Source organism: Pipistrellus kuhlii, unplaced genomic scaffold (assembly GCF_014108245.1).
Source record: "Pipistrellus kuhlii isolate mPipKuh1 unplaced genomic scaffold, mPipKuh1.p scaffold_m20_p_3, whole genome shotgun sequence".
In the NCBI taxonomy this organism is placed as follows: domain Eukaryota; kingdom Metazoa; phylum Chordata; class Mammalia; order Chiroptera; family Vespertilionidae; genus Pipistrellus; species Pipistrellus kuhlii.
This window is the reverse complement of record NW_023425529.1, coordinates 46,733,029-46,755,650: the sequence shown is the minus strand read 5'-3', so window position 1 is coordinate 46,755,650 and position 22,622 is coordinate 46,733,029. Positions and strand designations below refer to the sequence as shown.

The 22,622-nt window shown below is 37.7% G+C and overlaps 1 protein-coding gene across 1 annotated transcript; it reads right to left on the bottom strand.

Moving 5' to 3' along the window:
* Positions 1 to 20,061: 20,061 nt before the first annotated feature.
* Positions 20,062 to 21,003, bottom strand: LOC118728365 (olfactory receptor 9K2). The gene has a single exon (XM_036454815.1). It carries the CDS (start codon positions 21,001 to 21,003, stop codon positions 20,062 to 20,064), a length of 942 nt encoding a protein of 313 aa, XP_036310708.1.
* Between the last annotated feature and the right edge of the window lie 1,619 nt (positions 21,004 to 22,622).

The window sequence follows — 22,622 nt, the reverse complement described above, 5'->3', positions numbered from 1 at the left end:
ATAATCAATCAAACAGTTAATTTTGTGTCCTAATTCCTATAAGAAGTGGGATTAGGTTTTTTTCCTGAGAGGCTGATGTAATGTCATTCCACCCAAATGCCTTTCACATTTGAAACTATCACTTCACTGTATATTTCTGACTCGTGATTTATATATAAATTTGATGTCATGAAGCACTGACTGGAAGAGAGAACAAATCCTATATATTAAAAGCCTAATATGCTAAGTGTCTGGCAGTCCAGCCATCCATTCAACCAATCAAAGTGTAATATGCTAATAATACGCTAAGGTTGCTTAACCAAATGCTATGATGTTCACTGACCACCAGGGGGAAGAAGCTCTGGGGTCCAGCCAATTGGGACTTAGTGAGTGGGCCAAACACACCCTGGAGCCCTTCCATTGTCCCTCTCCAGCTGGTCAACATCCCTTGTCCCTTCCTAGCCCCAACTGCGCACCAGTGAGTTCCCGTGGTCTGGCCTTGCCTTCTTGCAATCCTGGACTGCTTGAGGGATGTCAGAGAGCCAGTTTTGGCCCAATACAATGCAAGGCAGATGGACCTCACTGGACTACCAATTTTATACAGAAATCATGAGTTAGAAATATACAAAGAAGTGATAGTTGCAAATGTGAAAGGTATTTGTTACATGAATTCATGCACTGAGCCTCTAGTAATTTAATAAATTACATTTGGCATGCAGTTTTCTTGTTTGGATTAAGAGATACTGGGGGTTGCAATAGTCTAGTTTAGCAAAATTTAACTTTAAAGGCTTAATTTAGAGTACTAGCTGAGTTAAAGTAAGCCACTGAATTTAAAAATTACTTACAAGGTGCAATGACTTCTTGTGAGTAATAGAAAGTTTGGATTCTGATGTAATTTATATTCTACTAAGATAAAAGTTGTGTACAACCAAACATAAAAATTATTAGCACTTGCATGCTAAGATTTCTCTCACAGATGAGACTTCAAAGCCTATTCATAGACACAATTTCCCTCATTTCCTCAGCCTATGGCTCATAGTTTTTAAGAGGCCTATAGGTAGTCTAAAACAATGAATTCTTTAGAAATGAATACTGAACAAAATATACATATAAAAGAATTGTTGGTTGCATGTTTACTTACCTGGACATATTGATAATTTCCATAGCCATCAGCAATTCATTTACTAGACAGATCAACTAAGAATTTGAACTCCTTGTATTAACAATATGGACACACTCTCTCTTCCCTAATGCCTTTATATGCATGATTCTGCCCAGACAATAATAATGATAGAAAACATATGTGTTTTCCAGACACTTTTATATTCCGGACACTTCTTCTAAATGTTTTTTATAATCCATACAACAAAAATATGTGGTAAGTACCACTATATGCCCCAGTTTACAGATAAGGAAACATTGAAATGAAATCTGTTGGAAGCCACCTACTAGGGTTGAATTCAGAATTAAGCCTAGAAGCCTGGCTCTGGAATCCATGCTCTTATTCACTGCAAGATACCACCTTTGATAACAAGCACTTCCTGTTCCTTTACTGATTTACTGCCACTTCAACTTTAGAGTTCAGTAAAAATTTATTATCTCCAAAATATATTCCTCCATTCTTTAATCTGGGTTAAAATATCTCTGTATACATCATGCTCCATACTAAGCTATTATCACCACATTTTAATGTTAAATATTAATAATTCTTTACTTGACAATAACTTCTGTATGATCAGAACTTCAACTTGCCTTCATATATTGTCAGCATTTATGTTCCATGCCCCTGAAAAAATGGCAATTAATCATTGCATATTTATCATGTAGATAAAAATTGAATGATATTTGAGCATGCAGAATTAGAGGAAAACTTGAAGGTTGTAATACTGCAGTGGTGAGCACAGGTTTAGATTTAAATAGAGGTTAAGTTCCAGTGCTGCTGCTCTCATTTTCAAACTGGGACCTTAGACAAGTTCTTCATAACTTGCTTATATTGCTTATATAACTTAATATATTACTTAATTAAGTAATTGATGTGATTTTACCAAGTTACTATACCACTGTATCCTCATATAAAAGAGGAATAGAACTAATATAGCCCTTAAAGTATATAATGAAATACTGCAAGTAAATCACTTAGCACCATTGGTGACAAAGCACTCAGTATATAATAAAATAATTATGTGTAAATATTAGCCATTTTATTATATCTTGTCATACTCAGTCCCATAATGCACACCAAAATAATCAGTGCTAATTAGGTTGAAAATTACTAGCATGTATATGAGCTTTTTTGGGTAAACCATTCTAAGTTGAGAGAAGGAATCAGGGCAACTATTAAAAAGTTTTAAAGAATAAAGAAATCTGAGAGAAGTGTAATATTTTGCCTGGAAAAAAAGAGGACTAACAGGAAAATGATATGGTGACTTATTGTTATACTTTCATTGTTCACAAATTCCATCAAAAATTAAACATGCAAATAACTGCATTATAAAGGAACAAGATTGTAAATGTACTTAGAGTCTGAAAAGGCATATAATATCTAAGCAGTGAAAAAAGCCTGAAGTAGTTGTGAAATATTTTTTGAAAAAAATAATGTATTTTATCTATATTCTTTTAATTTTGTCTAGGGACAAGGATTAGATCATTTTAATCTTCAAGATTTATTCCTATCAAACTCATTCTAATGTTAATTATGACTGAGGACATTTATACCTGGAAAAGAGACATTTATACCCAGAGTCATCAATAAACAAGTAGTCAGTTTGTGATTTATTATTTGTCAAAAACTCACATGATTTAAAATTTACTTTTACTTTATGTTGTTTGGTAACTTGTCAGATTCTGTAAGATGAGGCAACAGAACTCCAATGTTCACCTCTTGTTATTATTTTAATTCTAGAAAGAAAAAACATAAAGTAATTAATAACTATGTTCTGACTATAAGTACTAAAAAATCATTAGGTTAAGATAAAATGAACTACTCCACCTACAAACTGACAAAGGCTTGTTCATTATCTCAGTGTTATATTCTTCCCATAGAAAAATTGACTTCTCTTCCTCATGGTTCTACTTAACTGTTCTTTCCTTTAGTGGTTATTCCTTGGAAAATGTTGTAGTCTTTTGCAGAAGAGAGACAAAGTAAATTTTCCAAATGATGCTCTGAAAAAAAATTGAAATAAACCCAGAAATTATATTTTATAGTTATGTAAAGTGAGCCAGAGGACTCAATCTGCAGGATTGCCTCTCTCTTGCATTCTTGGATGTTTGAATGCTTTTAAAGAAGAAAAATAGATTGTAGTGAATATGTCAGTAGAGGCCATATGCCATCTGGAATCTCTAATAATATGCCAAAATACCTGCAGCAGCTATCTATAATGGCTTTGATATTAGCAAAACAGTGTAACTTTTTCAAATAATTGCAGCATTGGGGTTTCCCTCATCTTCTGGGAGGATATCCTCCTGGGAGACAGGAAGCAGAAGTAAGTTATTAAGATATGGAGGTCCCAGAGCCAAGTTCCATGAGCACTGCAGAGGCTCTTCTAGATTAAAAAAGAAAGAAAGAAATAAAGGAAGAAAGGAAAAAGAAAGAAAGAAAGAAAAAAAATTAAGAGGAGTGGGGGAAGAGCCAAAAAAATCAAAAGTAAAAATTCATATAAGAGTTTCTTTCCTTGTGTTAATCCTTTGAGGTGGGGGGAGTCCAAAAGGATCTTTGATCAAAACTTCTTTGTTGAGAAAGAAGCATTTGAATTTACCATGACAAAAGGATTGGTAGGAACTAAAAATACTTAAGAAAGAAAATATTATTCTTCATAATATAATTTATAGGGAAAGTTTTGTTCCTACTTATAAAGTTCACTTCATTGTCACTTAGAACCTCTCTATAGTTATTCTTTATTAATATTTTTATATTGATTTTAGAGAGAGAGAGAAAGAATCATTGACTGGATGCTTCCTGCACACCACCTACTGGGGACTGAGCCCGCAACTCAAGCATGTGCCTTGACCAGAATTGAACCTAGGACCAATCACTCTTCAGGCCAATGATCTATCCACTGAGCCAAGCCAGCTAGGGCTCTCCATAGTTATTCTTTACCCATATTTTGTAATGAGGTAATATTCAAATTGACCATCACTTCAACACACAAGATGGCCTCCCCCATGTGTTCAAAGATGGCCACCCCCATGTGGACACAAGATGGCCAGCAGGGGAGGCTAATTGTGGGCAATCAGGCCAGCAGGGGAGGGCAGTTAGGGGTGACCAGGCCTCCAGAGAAGAGCATTAGAGGGTGGGTGGGACCAGGCCAGCCGGGAAGGGCAGTCAGTGGGTACCAGGCCAGCAGGGGAAGACAGTTGGGGGTGAACAGGTCTGAAGGAGAGGGCAATTAGGGGTGACTGCCTGGCAAGAAAGGGCAGGTAGAGGTGACCAGGCCTGCAGGGGAGGAAAGTTGGGAGGGACAAGGCCTGCATGGGATGGCAGTGGGATGGGACAAGGCCTGCAGGGGAGGGTAGTTGAGGGGGACCAGGCCTACAGGGGTGGACAGTTATGAGTAGCAGGTCGACAGAAGAGGGCAGTTAGGAGCAATTGGGCTAGCAGAGGAGGACAGTTGGGGGCTCCCAGGCTGACAAAGGAGGGAAGTTAGAAGTGACTCAGCCATCAGGATAGGGCATTTGTGCGTGACCAGGCCTCCAGGGAAGGATAGTTAGGGCTGAACAGGCCAGGAGAGGAAGGGAGTTTGGGGTGACCAGGCTGGCAAGGGAGTGGTTAGGGGTAATCAGGCAGGCAGGCAGGCAATCAGTTGGGTACCAGCAGTCCTGAATTGTGACAGGGACATCCCTCGAGGGGTCCAGATTGGAGAGGGTTCAGGCTGGGCTAAGGGACATACACACGCACCTGTGCACAAATTTCATTCACCAGGCTGTAGGTAATAATAAGTAGACTAGCATGACCATGACAGGGGGGAAAGTCCAACAAATGCCCTCTAATTCATTAAGTTGACAAAATAATTTTTTTTCAGATGTCTTAAATTAATTACAGTAGGCCAGAGGATGAGAGGAAGAGACTTGAATTTCATCAGTGAGCAACCACAGGCAGAAACCAAGAAAATACTGCTCATACTCCTGAATGTATGTTGAAGCTTTGAATAAACTTTCAGGCAGCTATTTCAGCAATTATCTTTAATAGACTAGCCCACCAGCCACAGGACACTGCATTCTGCTTACTCATGAACCTTTATTTTCAGACTATTTCCACAATCAATCCAGATGTAAAAAGTACTTCTTTCTTCGGTACTATTCACATATCCCAGAACACAAATTCAAGAAGAGTGAATTTCATATCAAGCATCTTCTCAGATCACAATGGCATAAAATTTGAAATCAACTACAATAAAGACAATAAAAAGCTTTAATCATTGGAGGCTAAATCACATGTTATTAAACAATGATTGGGTTACCAAGCAGATCAATGGACAAATAAAAAACATCCTGGAAATAATGGACAATGAAAACACAACAATCAAAACTCTATGGGACACAGTGAAACCAGTCCTGAGAGGGAAGTTAATAGCATTAAAGGCCTACCTCAGAAGACAAGAAAAACTTGTAACAAATTACCTAACTCTTCAACTTCAAGGATTAGTAAAAGAGCAACTACAAAAGCACAGAGTGAGCAGAAGAATGGAGATAATAAAGATCAGAGCAGAAATAAATGACATAGAGACCAAAAAACAATAGAAAACAACAAAAACAAAAGCAAAGGCTGATTTTTTGAAAGGATAAACAAGGTTGATGAACCTCTAGCCAGGCTCAACAAGAAGCAAAGAGAGGGGACCCAAATAAACAAAATCAGAAATGAAAGAAGTGAAACAGATCCCATAGCAATACTGAGGATTGTAAAACAAAACAAAACAAAACAAAAAAAAACCAACAACAACAACAAAAAACTATGTACAACTCTATTCCAACAAATTTGTCAACCTAGAAGATAGAAATGGACATATTCCTAGAAGAATACAACCATCTTAAACTCAAACAGGAAGAAGTTTGAATAGGCTGATAACTATGGAGAAAATTAAAACAATAATAAAAAAACTATCAGCAAACAAAAGCCCTGGACAAACATCTTCACAGGGGAGTTTTAACAAACATTCAAAAACTAAAATCTATCCTCCTCAAACTATTCAAAAAATTCAAGAGGAAGGAACACTTCCAAGATCTTTCTATGAAGCCAGAATTACACTAAAGCCAAAAATAGATAAAGATACTATCAAGAAAGAGAATTACAGGCCAATATCTCTGATGAACATGGATGCTAAAATTCTCAACAAAATCCTAGCAAATTGGACCTAGCATTACATTAGAAATATCATACACCAGGACCATGTTGGATTTATTCCTGGATGCAAGAATGTACAATATCCAAAAATCAATAAATGTTATACACACATAAACAAACTGAGAGATAAAAATCACAGTCGTATCAATTGATGCAGAAAAAGCATTTAACAAAATCCAACATCATTTTTTATAAAAACTCTCAGTAAGGTGGAAATAGAAGGATCATACCTCAACATAATAAAAGCCATTTATGGCAAACCTATAGCCAACATAGCCAACATCATACTCAATGGGGAAAAACTAAAGCCATTTAATCTAAGAGGAGGAGCAAGACAAGGTTGCCCACTCTCACCACTTCTGTTTGACAAAGTACTGGAAGTGCTAGCCATAGCAATTAGATAAGAGGAAGAAATAAAGGGCATCCAATTTGGAAAATAAGAAGTAAAACTGTCATTATTTGCAGATGACATGATATTATACATAGAAAACCCTAAAGACTCCATCAAAAAAAACTATTAAACTTAAGTGAATTTGGTAATGTAGCAGGATACAAAATTAACACCCAGAAATCCAGAAATCTATGGCCTTTTTATACACCAATAATGAACTCACAAAAAGAGAAACTAATATATATATACTTTACTAAGAAAGTAAAAGACCTGTATGTATTCTAAAAACTACAGGACATTGAAAAGAGATAGAGGAAGACATAAACAGATGGAAGAAGATACTGGGTTCATGGATTGGTAGAATTAACATCATTAAAATGTCCATACTACCCAAAGCAATGTACAGATTCAATGAAATCTCCATTAAGATATCAATAGCATATTTCACAGTCCTAGAACAAACTCTCCAAAAATTTAAATGTAATAAAAGAAAAAGTGAATATCCATAGCAATCCTGAGAAAAAAGAACAAAATTGGAGGGATTTCAATACCAGATATCAAACTATATTTCAAAGCCACTGTTCTCAAAACTGCCTGGTGCTGGCATAAGAATAGATATGTCAACTAATGGAACAGAACAGAGAACCCAGAAATTGACCCAACCCAGTATGCTCTATTAATATTTGACAAAGGAGGAAAGAGCATACAATGGAGTCAAGATAGTCTCTTCAATAAATGGTATTGGGAAAACTGGACAGATACATGCAAAAAAATGAAATTGACCACCAACTTACAACATACACAAAAATAAAGTCAAAATGGATAAAGGACTTAAATGTAAGATGGGAAACCATAAAAAGCTTATACAAAACCCCAGACATATGTCATAGCAATATCTTTACTGATACATCTACTAGGACAAGGAAATTACAGAGAAAATAAACAAATGGGTCTACATCAAAATAAAAAGTTTCTGCACAACAACAAAAAAATCTACAAAACAACAAGAAAATCCATGGAATGGGAGAACATATTTGCCAAATTTATCTCTGATAAGGGTTAAATCTCCAAAATTTGCAGGGAACTCGTACAACTTAACAAAAGGAAGATAAACAATCCAATCAAAAAATGGACAAAGGACTTTATTAGACACTTTTTTAAAAAATAGACGCCTTTTGAAAGAGGACATACAGAAGGCCAAGAGATATGTGAAAACATGCTCAAAGTCACTAATCATCAGAGAAGAGCAAATCAAAATGACAATGAGGTACCATCTCACACCTGTCAAAATGGCTATCATCCAGAAATCAACAATCAAAAGTTCTGGTGAGGATATGGAGGAAAAGAAAACTTCTTGCACTGCTGGTGGGAGTGCAGAGTGGTGCAGCCACTGTGGAAAACAATATGAAGTTTTCTCAAAAAGTTCAAAATGGAGCTCCTATTTGACCCAGTAATCCCACTTCCAGCAATACACCCCAAGAAATCAGAAACCCCAATCAGAAAGGATATATGCACCCCTGTGTTGATATCAGTACAATTTATAAAGCTAACATTTGGAAACAGCCTAAGTGCCCATCAGCAGATGAGTGGATTAAAAAAACAGTGGTACATCTACACAATGGAATACTATGCCACTAAAAAAAGAAGGAACTATTACCATTTACAACATCATGAATGGAACTGGAGAACATTATGCTAAGCAAAATAAGATAGTTGGAGAAAGATAAATTCCACATGGTCTCACTCATTTGTGGAATATAGTGAACAACATAAACTGATGAACAAAAATATACCCAGAGATATAGAAGCATCGAACTGACTATCAAACATCAGAGGGAAGGCAGGTAAGGGGGGGTAAGAGATAAACCAAAGGACTTGTATGCATGCATATAAGCACATCCTATGGAAACTGATATTAGGGGGTTAGGACATGTCCTGGAGGATAGGAGTGACCAGGTAGAGGTCAATGGGGGGAAAATAATGTTGTAATAGCTATAGATGGGCCAGGGGTGGAGGGTACTTAAAATATCAGGGGGACCACTCTGTAAAGTATATGATTGTCTAACCACTATGTTGTACACCTGAAATGAATGCCAAATAATATTGAATGTGAACTCTGATTTTAAAATAGAAAAGACAAACCCAATGTGGGCGGGAAAATGACATGTGTAGACTAGTTTGGGGTGAATTGCTTTCCTCCAAGTACCAATCATTATAGCAAGAATGGCACTGCAAAGTGTAAAAAATAATAAATAAATAAATAAATAAATAAATAAATAAATAAATAAATTTCTATTGTTTAAGCCACCAAGTTTGTGGAACTATTAGAGCAACCCTAAGAAATTAATACCGATTACATGAACAAAATGTGTTCTCGTCATTTTTTTCCTGAGTGTTTATCAACTTGTAACAAAGTTGGGTTCATTTCTATTTGTTTTCAATGTTTGGAATTGATTTTTTATTTCACTTTTTGGCTATACTAGTATTAGTGATTTATATTTACAACGTCAACCTGTACAATAAAGTATAACTTCCCCCCCCCAAAAAAAATGGTTAATTATATTGATAAATTCAAATGTACAATAAAATTACATGAAATTCAAAAATGAGATAGGAATAAAATTAATGAAAAAAACAACAAGAAAAAGACGAAGGCATTAAAGACTCCCAAGGTCCTTGTATTGTTTAGGAAAATGTTAAATATTTAGTAACTGGACCTTGATATGTTAAATAAGCACTTTGAAGTTTCAAGGGGGAAATACTGAAAATAATCTTTCAGAATATATCTAATGAATAAAACAAGCTAATGACCAAAATAGATACAGAGACATAAAAACATGGAACACACTCTCGAATCCCAGAGAAAAGGCAGTGGGTGAGTGGGAAAGGATTCAACAGAGAACTTGTATGCATATCTGCATAACCCATGAACACAGACAATAGGGCTGGAAGGGATCAATGAGGGGGAGGGAAAAAAGACATAAGTAATACTTTCAACAATAAAGATTTAAATAAAAAAATAAATATAACATATTCAAAAAAGGACCTATATATGTATAAAAGCCTAAGTGACTGTTACAGTTGACCAAACGATTGGTCGACCAGTTGTTATGACACGCAGTGATCACCAGGGGACAGATGTTTAATGCAGGGGGAGTGCCACTGAGCCAGAAGTCACCTGGGCTTATGTCTGGCGAGCACAGCAATGGGATGGAAGTCTCTCCCGCCTCTGTTGCAGGCGAGCAGTAAGGAGTGAGGGGTCCTGGACTGCGAGAGCCCCAGACTATGAGAGGAATGTCTGCCTGTCAGGTTAGGCCTGATCTCCCGGAGGATCAGGCCTAAGTCAGCAGGTGGACATCCCCAAGAGACCCTGAACTGCTAGAGGGTGCAGGTGGGCTGAGGAACCACCCCCCAAGTGCACAAACCTTGTCCACCAGGCCTCTAGTTGGAAAATAAAAGAAAAAATAAGACACACAGAAACAAAAATCACAAAATCTGATGCAAACACAATCTGAAAAATAAGTGTTACAATAAATAAAATGTAAATTGGCTATTCCAGTTAGTATTCCAAATTTCCTACAGTTAAATGGCAAATATCTTCAGACTGATTTATCAATATATCTAGGTGCTATTTTCAAGTTATATCCTGTATAATAAAAGCCTAATATGGTAAGTGTCCTGTCAACTGGTTGGCCATTTGACCAATCCTATTCAATAAAAGAATAATATGAAAATTGACAGTCACTCCAACATACAAGATGGCTGCCCCCAAATGGTTAAAGATGGCTGTCCCCCTGTGGACACAAGATAGTTGTCACAAGATGGCTAGCAGGGGAGGGCAGTTGTGGGCAAACAGGCCTGCAGGGGAGGGCAGTTGGGGAGGACCAGGTCTGCTGGGGAGGACACTTTGGAGGGAACAGGCCTGCAGGGGAGGGCAGCTGGAGCTGGACTCCAAGGGAGGACTATTGGGGGAGGGAAGGTTAGGGGTTACTGGGCCAGAAGTGGTGGGCTGTTGTGGGCAATCAGGCCTGCAGAAGAGGATAGTTAGGGATGACCAGACTGGTAGAGGGGCCAGTTAGGGGCAATCAGACTGGAAGGTGAGTAGTTAGACAACTATCAGGCTGGCAGGAGAGTGGTTAAGGGATGATCAGTCTTGTAGGTAGAAGCGGTTAGGGCCAATCAGTCAAACAGGCAGGCGAGTGGTTGGGTGACAGGAGTCCTGGATTGTGAGAAGGATGTCCAACTGCCTGTTTAGTCAGACATCCCTCTAGGGTCCCAGGTTGGAGAGGGTGCAAGCTGGGCTGCTGAGCTGAAGGACCTTCCCACCCAGTGCACAAATTTGGTGCACTGGCCTCTAATCAATATGCTAATGATATGCTAAAGCCATTCAACTGCTCTCTATGACATGCACTGACCACCAAGGGCCAGACACTTTGACCAGTAAGTTAGCTTGCTGCTGGGATCTGGCAAATTGTGACTGAGTGAGATGGGGTGGATATGCCCTGGAGCCCTCCCATGGTCCCTCCCTGGCTGGCCAACCTCCTATATCTCTCCCAGGCCCTGATCATGCACCAATGGGGTCCCTCGGCCTGGCCTGAACCCTCTCACAAATCTGGGAGCCCTCAGATGTCAGAGAGCCATTTTCAGTCCAATCCCACAGGCGAGGCCAAGGGATCCCATGAATTTGTGCACCAGGCCTCTAATATTCAAATATCAGAACAAATGTTAAAAGTACCGTAGTGCAATAGCACTTAAGGAAATGTATTCATCACTCATTCATTATACAGTTAAAATTAAGATTTATGACATTCACTGTTCATGGAGATGTAAGCCCAGGAAATTCATGCATTGCTTATGGCAATATGATGCCTAACAATTTTTATTGAACACAATTAAGAAACACCTAAAAATGAAATACACAAAATCTTGGCTCTAACAATTTGGCTTTTAGAAACATATTTTACACAGCAAAGAAATATGTCTGGCAGTACATTTGACATATGCCAAAAAATTATAGAGTTAACAATTTAGTGTGTTTTAAATTTTTTAAAACTTGATTCCATGTTAAATATTTTTATCATTAAAGCAAAGAAGCAAACAACAAAATAATAATAAAAAACAATGGGGCAAAGGAAAACTTTTGGAGACAACAGCTATGTTTACTACCTTGATTGTGGAGATGGTTCCACCAGGGAATACATATCTCCAAATTTATTAAATTGTATAGATTAAATAGGTCCAGTTTTTAATATAGCAATTGTACCTCAATAAAGTTGTCTTTAAAGTGAAGGGAGAATCCACAAAATGTATAGAAAGTTGGAAAATTTGATTCAGAAATTAGTAGAAAATAAGTCTGGTCATCCAAAATGTTACTATCTCTGTGGCTCAGTTGTGTCACCATCATCAATATTTCAGGACAGTGAAATGTCACTACAAGCAACAGTGTCAAAGTTCTCATTTATTAGATTCCATTATTGCTAGCAATAGTGTTCATTTTAACTGCTATGGTTTCTTATCACTATTCCTCTAAATTCAAAGTCCTAGACAAAAGCATCAGATTATCAGACTTCTCATCATATACCCAATGTCCTAGCTTCCAGAAATAGGAAGATAAGCTTCTCAACCTTCAGATTTCTATAAAAAGTGGAAGGAGTATGGTTCCCATCAATGACCATACATTGGCAAATTCCCTACAGGAAAGTGTTTAGATGCTAGGCAGTCAAACAATGATAGAGTTTCACTACAAAACTAGAGGTCTGATGCCCAAAATTCGTGCATGGGGGATGCAACTCTCAGCCCAGCCTGCACCCTCTAAAATCTGGGACCCCTCAAGGGATGTCCGATTACCCATTTAGGTAGGATCAGGCCTAAACAGGGAGTCTGACATCCCTCACACAATCCAGGACTGCTGGCTTCCAACTACTCTCCTGCCTGACTTGCTGATTGCCCCTAACCACTTCTTCCTGCCAGCTTGATCACCCCCTAAACACTCCCCAGCCAGCCTGATTGATGCCTAACTGCTCCTCTGCCAGCCTTTTTGCTCCTAACTGCCCCACCCCTGCAGGCCTGTTCACCCCTAACTGCCCTCCCCTGTAGGCCTGGTCCCCCCAACTTCCCTCTTCTACTGGCCTGGTCACCCCTAACTGCCCTCCACTGCAGGCTTGATTGCCTTCAACTGTCCTCCCTTGCAGGCCTGGTCCCTCCCAACTGTCCTCCCCTACTGGCCATACTGTGTTGACCATTTTGTGTTCACAAGGGGGCAGCCATCTTTAACCACATGGGGGCAGCCATCTTGTGTGTTGGAGTGGTGGTCAATTTGCATATTACTCTTTTATTAGATAGGATTAGTTTTATTACAGCATCACCAAGATAGAATGTCCTCTAAGAATTGAGAGTGTAAACATTTTAAGTATGTTTTTAATTATTAATAAATATTTCTTAAGGAAACGTAAGGTACAAATAAAAACTGTTTTGAGATTATGGATTGCTTTTTTGACATCTAGTTTCCATTTTCTCTTCCTTAATAATACTTGATCTATTTTTGAGACATTAACCATTTTCAAATTGAATCTATTGGGCTCAGTTTAGGTGTCCCATCTTCCCTTGGCAAATAGACCCATAAGAAAGAATGCCAATAGAATGCTTCCTCACTGGAATTGAAAATTTTAGCAAAGTATCTCCTGCCAGCCTGATTGATTTACTGCTTAGAAGTTTATATTTCCAACTTGTGATAGTCTTTTCAGATAGGTCCCTGCTAGACTATTTCTATATGTCATACTTCTTCGTTCTCTGCAGTGTGTTTGCTTTTATCCTATTTTAAATCTGATTCTTCTGCCTCACTACTAATTCTGTATGTTATCACTATGCTTACCAGTCTAATAAATAACTTCTTGCTTAGGTTGCTTAACTCAGTTTCTATTACTTGCACCCAAAAGTCTAAATAAATATCCATAATTAGTACAAGGGAATGCATGGATGTAACTGCTTCAGGATAACTAGGGTTTGGAAATTGCTTATCCAGTAAAAAATATTTTTTTAAAAAATCCATTTTATATGGTCTGTTAGACCAAATAATCACCATTCTGACATATAATTATGGAATGATTCATTCAAAGACTGAAATAATCTGAGTACTTCTGATAAGTTAAAGCAACACACAAGATGGCCACCCCATGTGGACATAAGATGGCTGCCACAAGATGGCTGGCAGGGGAGGGCAGTTGGGAGTAACCCTGACTGCAAGGGAGGGCAGTTGTGGTTGATCAGGCCAACAGGGGAGGGCAGTTGGGAGGGACAAGACCTGCAGGGGAGGGCAGTTAGGGGCAACCAGGCTGGTAGGGGAGGGCTGTTAGGGTAAACCAGCCTGGCAAGGAAGGGAAGTTAGAGATGACCAGATCAGCTGGGGAGAGTAGTTTAGGGGCACCAGAACTGCAGGGGAGGACAGTTAGGTGCAACCAGGCCTGCAGGGAAGGGCAGTTGAGAGTGTCCTTTACTTTGAGGTATAATTTGTCAGATATAAGTATTGCTACCCCAGCTTCTTTTTCATTTCCATTAACCTGTAAAACCTTCTTCCATCCTTTCACCATCAGTCTGTGTGAGTCCTTTGTTCTGAGGTAGGTCTCCCATAGACAGCAGATATATGGTTCATGTTTTCTTATCCATTCAACTACCCTATGTCTTTTGATTTGGGGCACTTAATCCATTTAAAGTTATTATTAATAGGTACTTGTTTATTGCCATTTTTATTCTTTATGCCTGTGTTCTTTTTTCCCTTCCTATCTCTATTACAGCAGTACCCTTAGCATTTCTTTCATTGCTGGTTTGGTGACAATGAACTCCCTTAGTCTTCTTTTGTGTATGAAGCTCCTGATTTCACCCTCAACTTTGATTGACAGCCTTGCTGCGTACAGTATTCTTGGATTCATACTTTTGTTTTACATGACTTTGTATATTTCATTCCATTCCTTTCTGGCCTAATGTGTTTCTGTTTAGAAATCAGTCAATAGTCTGATGGGAGATCCCTTGCAGGTAACATTCTGTCTCTCTCTGGAAGACTTTAATATTCTTACTTTGTAATTGGTGTTTGCCAATTTAATTATAATGTGTCTTGGTGTCAGTCTTTTTTGGTTCATCCTGTCTGGAATTCTGCACTTCTTGGACTTGTGTGAGGCTTTTCTTCTTCCCAATATCAGAGAAGTTTTCTGTCATTATTTCCTCAAACATGTTTTCTATTCTTGCTCAGTTTCCTCTCCTTCTGGGACCCCTATTATGCAGATGTTGTTTCATTTCATATTGTCCCAAAGTTCCCTTAGGCTCTCCTCCTGTGTCTTTTTTTTTTTTTTTAATATATTTTATTGATTTTTTTACACAGAGGAAGAGAGAGGGACAGAGAGTCAGAAACATCGATGAGAGAGAAACACAGATCAGCTGCCTCCTACACACCCCCTACTGGGGATGTGTCCACAACCCAAGGTACATGCCATTGACCAGAATCGAACCTGGAACCTTTCAGTCTACAGGCTGATGCTCTATCCACTGAGCCAAACCGGTTTCAGCTCCTCCTGTATTTTTAAGTTGTTGCTTTTTTCCTAGGTGTTGCTCTGTTTGGGTATTTTTTACCTTGTCTTCTAACTCACTGATGCAGTCCTCTGATTCTCCTAGTCTATTGTTGATGCTTTCTATTGTGTTCTTTATTACAGTGATATCATTTTTCATTTCGTCTTGGTTGTTCTTCATTTTCTCTTGGTTCTTACAAATATTGTTGAATTTGTCTTCCATCCTTTTCAGCATTCTTATGACCATTGCTCTGAATTCTTTCTCTCAAAAATTGTTTTTCTTTATTTTATCTACTTCCTTTTCCAGTGATTCCTTCTTTTCCTCCCTTTCTTTCGTATGGGAGCTATTTCTTTATGTCCCCATGTTTGCTCCTCTCAGGTTGTCTGGTTATCTCTCTCTCTCTCTCTCTCTCTCTCTCTCTCTCTCTCTCTCTCTCGCCTGAGGTTATTTCCAAAAGATAAGGTCAAGAAATTGAATGAATGGAGAAATGGCCACAATTCAGTATAGAGGAGGTAGAAAAAGGATGAGTGTATAAGAAAAAAAGGAAAAAAGGAAATGCAAAAAAATAAAAAAGAAATATATATATATTAAAATATATATATAAGAAAATTATATATGTATATATTCAAAAAATTTTCCCCATTCTTTAATCTTTCTATCTATGTTTTCATCTATTATTGAAGAAGGATAATAGAGAGTAGATAGGCCTGAGTTGGTTATTGGAATTAATTAAGCTTTCAGTAGAAGAAGAGAACAAGCAAGGAGAGAAAAAACAGAAGTGGAAAAAATGAAGAAAAAAAACTAACAATCAACAATAATAAGACAGAAAAACAGAAAAAGGAAGAGGAAGAAGAAAAAAGGGGGGAAATTGGCTAGTGGAGAAAGAAAAGAGAGTAGAGAAGTGTACATGGACTTGGAGCAGCAGAGAGAAAATTAGATATATGAGTATGATCAATTTTTAACAGGCAGTAAGAAGGAAGAATAGAGGAAAACTAAAGCAGGAACAGGGTAAGAGAAACAGGACAGAAAAGGGGAAAAGAGAGAAAAAGAGCATTGGCATAAAGGAAAATTTGAGATAGAGTAAAATAATGCTAAAAGAAAAAGAAAATATAATGTAAAACACAAATCCCAAAATAAAATAAAAGAAAACTTTAAAAGGGTAAAATAGTAGTAATAATAATAATAATTAAAAATTATAATAAAAGTAAAATCAAGTGAGAAAAAAATTTTAGTTTCTTAAGTAAAAGATAAAAAAAATACAAAAGTGAAGTAGTGAAAGTCATTCACTTTCTCTTCTGTTCTGCCTGGCACATCTGTTTCCTGTCAGGTAGTCAGCACAGTATTGATGTTTCCTGCAATCCACCATTCCTGTGTGTCGTAAGCCAAACCTTGTTTTAAGGTAGGCAGGATCTCTCTGTTCACTTTGTTTCTCTGCCTGCCTTACACAAGAGTTCATTTCTGACACAACACTTGAGTGGCTGTGTTTAAACTCTTTTTTCCATACCGCACTTAATACTGGATTGGAAGGATGGACTGACCCAGAGCTGGTTTCCTGTTTGTCTCTCCTTATTCTGATCCCCAGTTTCCAAAAAAAAAAAACAAAAAACTTTCCCCTGCAGTCTTAGTGAGTGTTTTTAATTGGAAGATCCTATGCGCTGGACTTAGCAAACAAAAGCAAGGAGGTTAAAGAAAAAAAGAAAAGAAAGATAAAGGAGCCCCACCGACTCACATCTTTCTTCCCTGGCACTGCGCAGCCAGTATAGAACTTCAGACTGCCTTTCTGGTCACAGTTTCCCATGATTATGGGGTAATATCTGGAGCCCCTTCTGCCAGCAGCCCTGTGGACCGCCTTCTACATTCAAGGGCTACACTGACTCCAAGAGCCGCGGATTTGGTAGGGCATAGTCTTCCTCTGAGGCTCTGGTCCCCACTGCATGTGTTTCTCCCTCCAGCTGGGTTCCAAGATTTCACTTCTCTCCAGGAGATCTCTGACCTTTCCACCCAAGGATTGCCTCACCAGTTGTGTTTAATTCACCAATTTCAGGTGGGTGTTATTTGAATCAGATGTTCCTTCTATACTCTGTGAGAAGGTTCAGTGCCTTATCAGTATTTGGCACCACTTTGTCTCCACCTGGACAGACTTTTTAGGCTCCCATAGTTGGGGAGGCTGGAGTCTCGGTATTCGTGGGTTTGGAGCTAAGGCTTCTGGTCCCTGGGCATTGTGGTAGTAGGGTCCCAGGAGGTATCTGAGGTCTCCCCAGTTGAAGGTAAGGCTGGGCTTCCCATCATATCCACTTTCCCCTTTAAGATGGCGAGGTCTCTGTGACAGAGCTGGCCACTCTGGAAGAGATTTCAGCAGTAGGAGAGGCTGCCTGGCCAGGGGAGTCTGGTCCGCCAATCCCCAATAGTCCTATGGGATATAGCTGTCCCTCACTCACAAATATAGACACTCCCCACATATACACACACTCTCCTGTCACTCTCTCACTCACACACTATCTTGCAGCCTGCCACCCCATTGGCTGCCGTCTTGGCTTTCAGTCCTCAAACTTTCTTAGAGGTGGCAGTGTTTCATAAACAATCTATAGATCATTGAAAAAGAAAATGGTTTGTCAATGAAAGCAACAAAAGGTTGTTAAGACATTGAGTTGTTCTGATGGAATCTTGTGGCACAAATAACAAGAAAGATATAAAGATATATTTTTTTTTATAATTCCTGTGAACCCAGAAAAAAATTACCAAGGAAAATGTTTATGGCAATTAAAGTTAAATAAAAGCAAGTTTAATTTAATACCTTTGAAAGAATTCTGCCTTGGTTTTCAACTTTCCTGGATTCCTTCCGACATTTGGAGTGTTTTAAGCAATGCCACTTAGAGGTTATACACTGGAATACTGTAATCTGTTATAGCTATAAAACAGAAAGTATAATCCACTAAACTAAAAACTAAAGCAAATGAATCTAGACTGTATTTGCATTCAATAGCTTATTGCCTTTTTCCAATAGTCCTTACTAACGCACACTTGTTAGACATATGAAAGAGTGGCATCTGAATAAATAGATAAATAAATAAATAAATAAATAAATAAAACCTAAACCTAAAAAGGGTATTTTCTAGACTTATAATAATCAAAGTTTCATTTACAAGCTGATTTGTATTCCTAATTTGTTCCCAAATTACTTTTTTTTTTTTTTGAATGTCAAGAAAAATGGTAATATCTGAGCACCAAGAAAAATAGTAAATTCACACATGGTTAGGGAGCAAGGGAGAAATAGTAAGTCACTTAGCTTCTCTCTTTTAGGGATAGTTATTTCTCAGATATCTTACCCTAATAAACATTAACTCACGAGTATGCACATCATTGTGCACTCATCAAAGGAGGCTTTGGTATCTAAACAAAACAGAAAAAGAAGTCCTAATCCAGGATCCATAATTTAGGTTTTCTCAATGCCATGTATATAAACAAAACTGGTAGTTTTATTTTATTTATTAGGTTTAGTTTTTGTTTAATGTCTAATATTGTCTAGACTTGGATATTGTAATTGTTTAGCTGAAGAATTACTTCTGTCAATTGTAAAAATTGTAACTGACATGACTTTGTCTAGAACTTGGCTTCCTTTGATACATGTCAAATCTGTGGGATGTTTCCTTAACCACCCTTCCCCTCTCAACTGATGTCTGATATTTAGAACTAATCACATTTTTAAAATACCCCATTCCAAACTAATCCTGATATCCTACACATAGACACACATATGCCTGCACACAAAAATATACATTTACATATAATCCAACCAGCTACAAAGGTTATTGTACTGCCTTGTGATATTGTTAACTGAGGTTTTCAAGCTGACTTCATTTCAATATAGTCCTTTCAAATTGCAGTCACTATCAAAATTTTGTATTCCTCAAAAAATAGAAAACTCAAACTGTAAGACATCATAAAATCATAAGATGTTTTCATTGTATGAGAGCAAAGAAGAGATGACCATTGCATTAAAAGAAAACCAAACAAAATGTCATAAATTAAGTCAAATCAATGCTATTTCCCCATTTCTTCTTCTTTTGTTCCTTGAAATGCTAGGTGGCTCAGTTGATTAGAGCATCATCCTGTACACCAAAACTGGGTTTGATCCCTGGTCACAGAACATACCTAGGTTGTGGGTTCAATACCTGTCAAAGCATCTACAAGAGACAGTCAATCGATGTTTCTCTCACATCAATGTTTCTCTCTCACTCTCTCTCAAATTGGTAAACATATCCTCAGGTGAGAATTTAAAAATAAAGATCATTGGTCATTTTACCTTTTCATTTTCTCTTCATGATATACACAAGCTTTCACATCTTTGGCATGACATCAAAAACAAAACACAACATTAGCATTTATATTGAGTGTCATTTGCATATGAACCAGTTGGGTCACACAGTTTCCAAGCTGATAATCATACATAGTATTTTCTCAATCTAAATTTTACTTAGGCATACAGAAAAGAGAAACACCAAAATTCCATACTTCTCCATTTACATATTATATTATTAATGAGAAATATATAACTCTTTGTAAAATGCAGCAGATTTTTATGGGTATCCGGAACTTACAAATCTAACATTGCCTTGAGGAAAACTCAATAAGGCATTTGGAGCATTTTTATAGGATCTTACTAATGCCATTTAATAAAACATTTAAGATTTTTTAAAAAAAACAAATAAATAAACCTGAGCTTTAAATGCCTAAATCTTAAAAATCTGAAAGAAAACATCAAATGATGCAAGAAACAATCAAGTGAACAGAAAGAGATTTAGAGTAAAACGTTTTTCTTCCATAGAATTTTTTTCACAGCATTTTTAACATCCTTATTTCTTAGAGAGTAGATTAAAGGGTTCAGCATAGGTGTGAACAAAATATAACATACTGAAGCAACTTTACGAAGTTCGGGATTGTTTGGAGGTGTGAGATAGACAAAGGAGACAGTCCCATAGAGCAAACTTACAACCCCCAGGTGAGAGCTGCAAGTTGAGAAGGCTTTCTTCCTCCCTTCGCTGGAGCGGATCTTCAAGACAGCGCTTACGATATACATGTAAGAGACTACAATAACAACTATTGTGGGCAAAATAACGATGACAGCTAAACTAAGGGACACCATCTTATTCATAAAGATATTAGAACAGGAGATCTTCTCAATTGGGTTTGAGTCACAGTAGAAGTGATCAATGACTCGGGAGGCACAGAAAGACATTGAGAAGGTCACAGTATTTTGAAGGATGGCACTGACCCAGCCACAGAGATAGGAACCAGCCAGCAACTGTATACAGAGGCTTCTTGACATGCGGACCGTATAGAGAAGTGGATTGCAGATGGCAATGAAACGGTCATAGGCCATGGCTGCCAGGACAAAGGCCTCTGTTACCATGAAAAGTGCATAAAGAAACATCTGAGCTATGCAACCTGCAAAAGATATGGTCTTTTTCTGAGACAGGATGTTGATCATGGCTTTGGGTACAATAGCAGTGCAGTAGGAGACATCAATGACAGAGAGATTGCCTAGGAAGAAATACATTGGTGTGTTCAGCCGGGGGTCACTCACAATGATGCCAATCATGCTAAGGTTTCCCAGAAGGACCATCCCATAAATAACCAGGAATAGTAGGAAGAGAAGACTGCGGAACTCTGGTTGGACCCTGATGCCTACAAGAATGAAGTCAGTCACTTCTGAGCAGTTGCCTCCTCTCTTGTCACCCATGGCGAATTTCTGCTCAAAGGCATAAGAGAAAGTCAACAAATAAAGTTTCCACTCTTGCTCAATGATCACAAAACTTCATGTTAAAAACTACTTTATGGCTTACATAATGCTTTCATACCCATTATCTCCATTAAGTTTCTACACGCGAACAAGGTAAATGAGACACGCTTTGACTTGCTTGAGGCAGGACAACTAGTTAAGAAGGAATTTGGACTCAAGGTGAAACATTTTGTATTTAAGTCTAGTGTTGATTTCAACACAACATGGTCTGATACTGCTTTATATCTCTCTATCTTGTCATATGAGATGGTTTGTGAGATGGCATTTGTGATTTCAAAATATTAGTTTGATAAACTTATACTAAGAAAAAGACCCTGCCTTAAACTTAATTTATCATTCATTATTTTTCTGTCATAATAAAATAAATGAAGGAAAGGGAAGCTAAAAATACATTTTAAGATAATATGAAGTTTCCACTAAAAAGAGCTCTTACAATTGCAAGTAATTTACTAAAGAGAAATTGTCTTATTTAGATACTTCAATTTCTGGAACTAGACTACAGTATTTTTATTTAAGTGCAAAAGTAAAATATGAGTGGTATCTTTATATATAAAACATGTATCTATATAAAACCCTAATGTTTTAATCAACCGAACAATGAGCACTGACTCACCAGGGGGCAAACACTCAACACAGGAGCTGCCCCAGCCCACAGGTCCCAACCAGCAGTGGCAGCAGAAGGGCGGGGCCAGCTAGCAGGAGGCACCAGACCAAGGTGGTTGCGAGCGGAGCCCCAATTACCCTGCCAGTCGCTCCACAGATCAGCTCTGATTGCCAGGCAGGCCTAGGGATCCTACCCATGCATGAATTTTGTGCATCAGGCTTCTAGTATATATACATCTTTTTTATCTTAAAGAGAGAACGGGAAGGAGAGAGAAAAAGAGAGAGAACATCTATCAACTGCCTCCCACCCATACCCCAACCTGATCGAATCTGAAAGCTCTGAAATCTGGATATGTGCCCTGAATAAGAATCTAATCATCCACTTTTTGGTGTACAGGATAACTCTCTAACCAACTGAACTTCACCATTCATGGCTATATTTATATTTTTTATCTTCGAGGTTTTTGATCTTGTCAAAAAATTCATGTTATTTTAAACTTTTCTAAACATGAGAAAAAAAATTAGAAGCTTCAAAGTAAGAAACTGATAAAAAAAAATGTTGACTGTGTAAAAGAATATATTAGATTTACTAAACTCTTAACCTGATAGTATTGACTTCATAGAAGCATTCAAATTAAGCTATTTGGATCTGGGTGACCTGTTGAGCTACCAAAACACCTTTAGTTAATCTGCAAGATTTTCAGATTTTTTGTGAAACAACAAACTTATTGTCAACTAATTTGTTTAGAAATTAAGGATAATCTTACACATCTTTTGTTACATTTAAACTTAGTGGCATTTATCCTTCCAAGGATGATTTGGACAATAAAAAACAGCAAGTGATCCTTACTAAAATTAAAATGAATAATATAGTAATAATCAAAATTAGAAAGTATACAGAGTTTCTCTTTGGCTCTTCAACCTCCCTCAATTTTAAGGGGTTTACTTTAATTTTT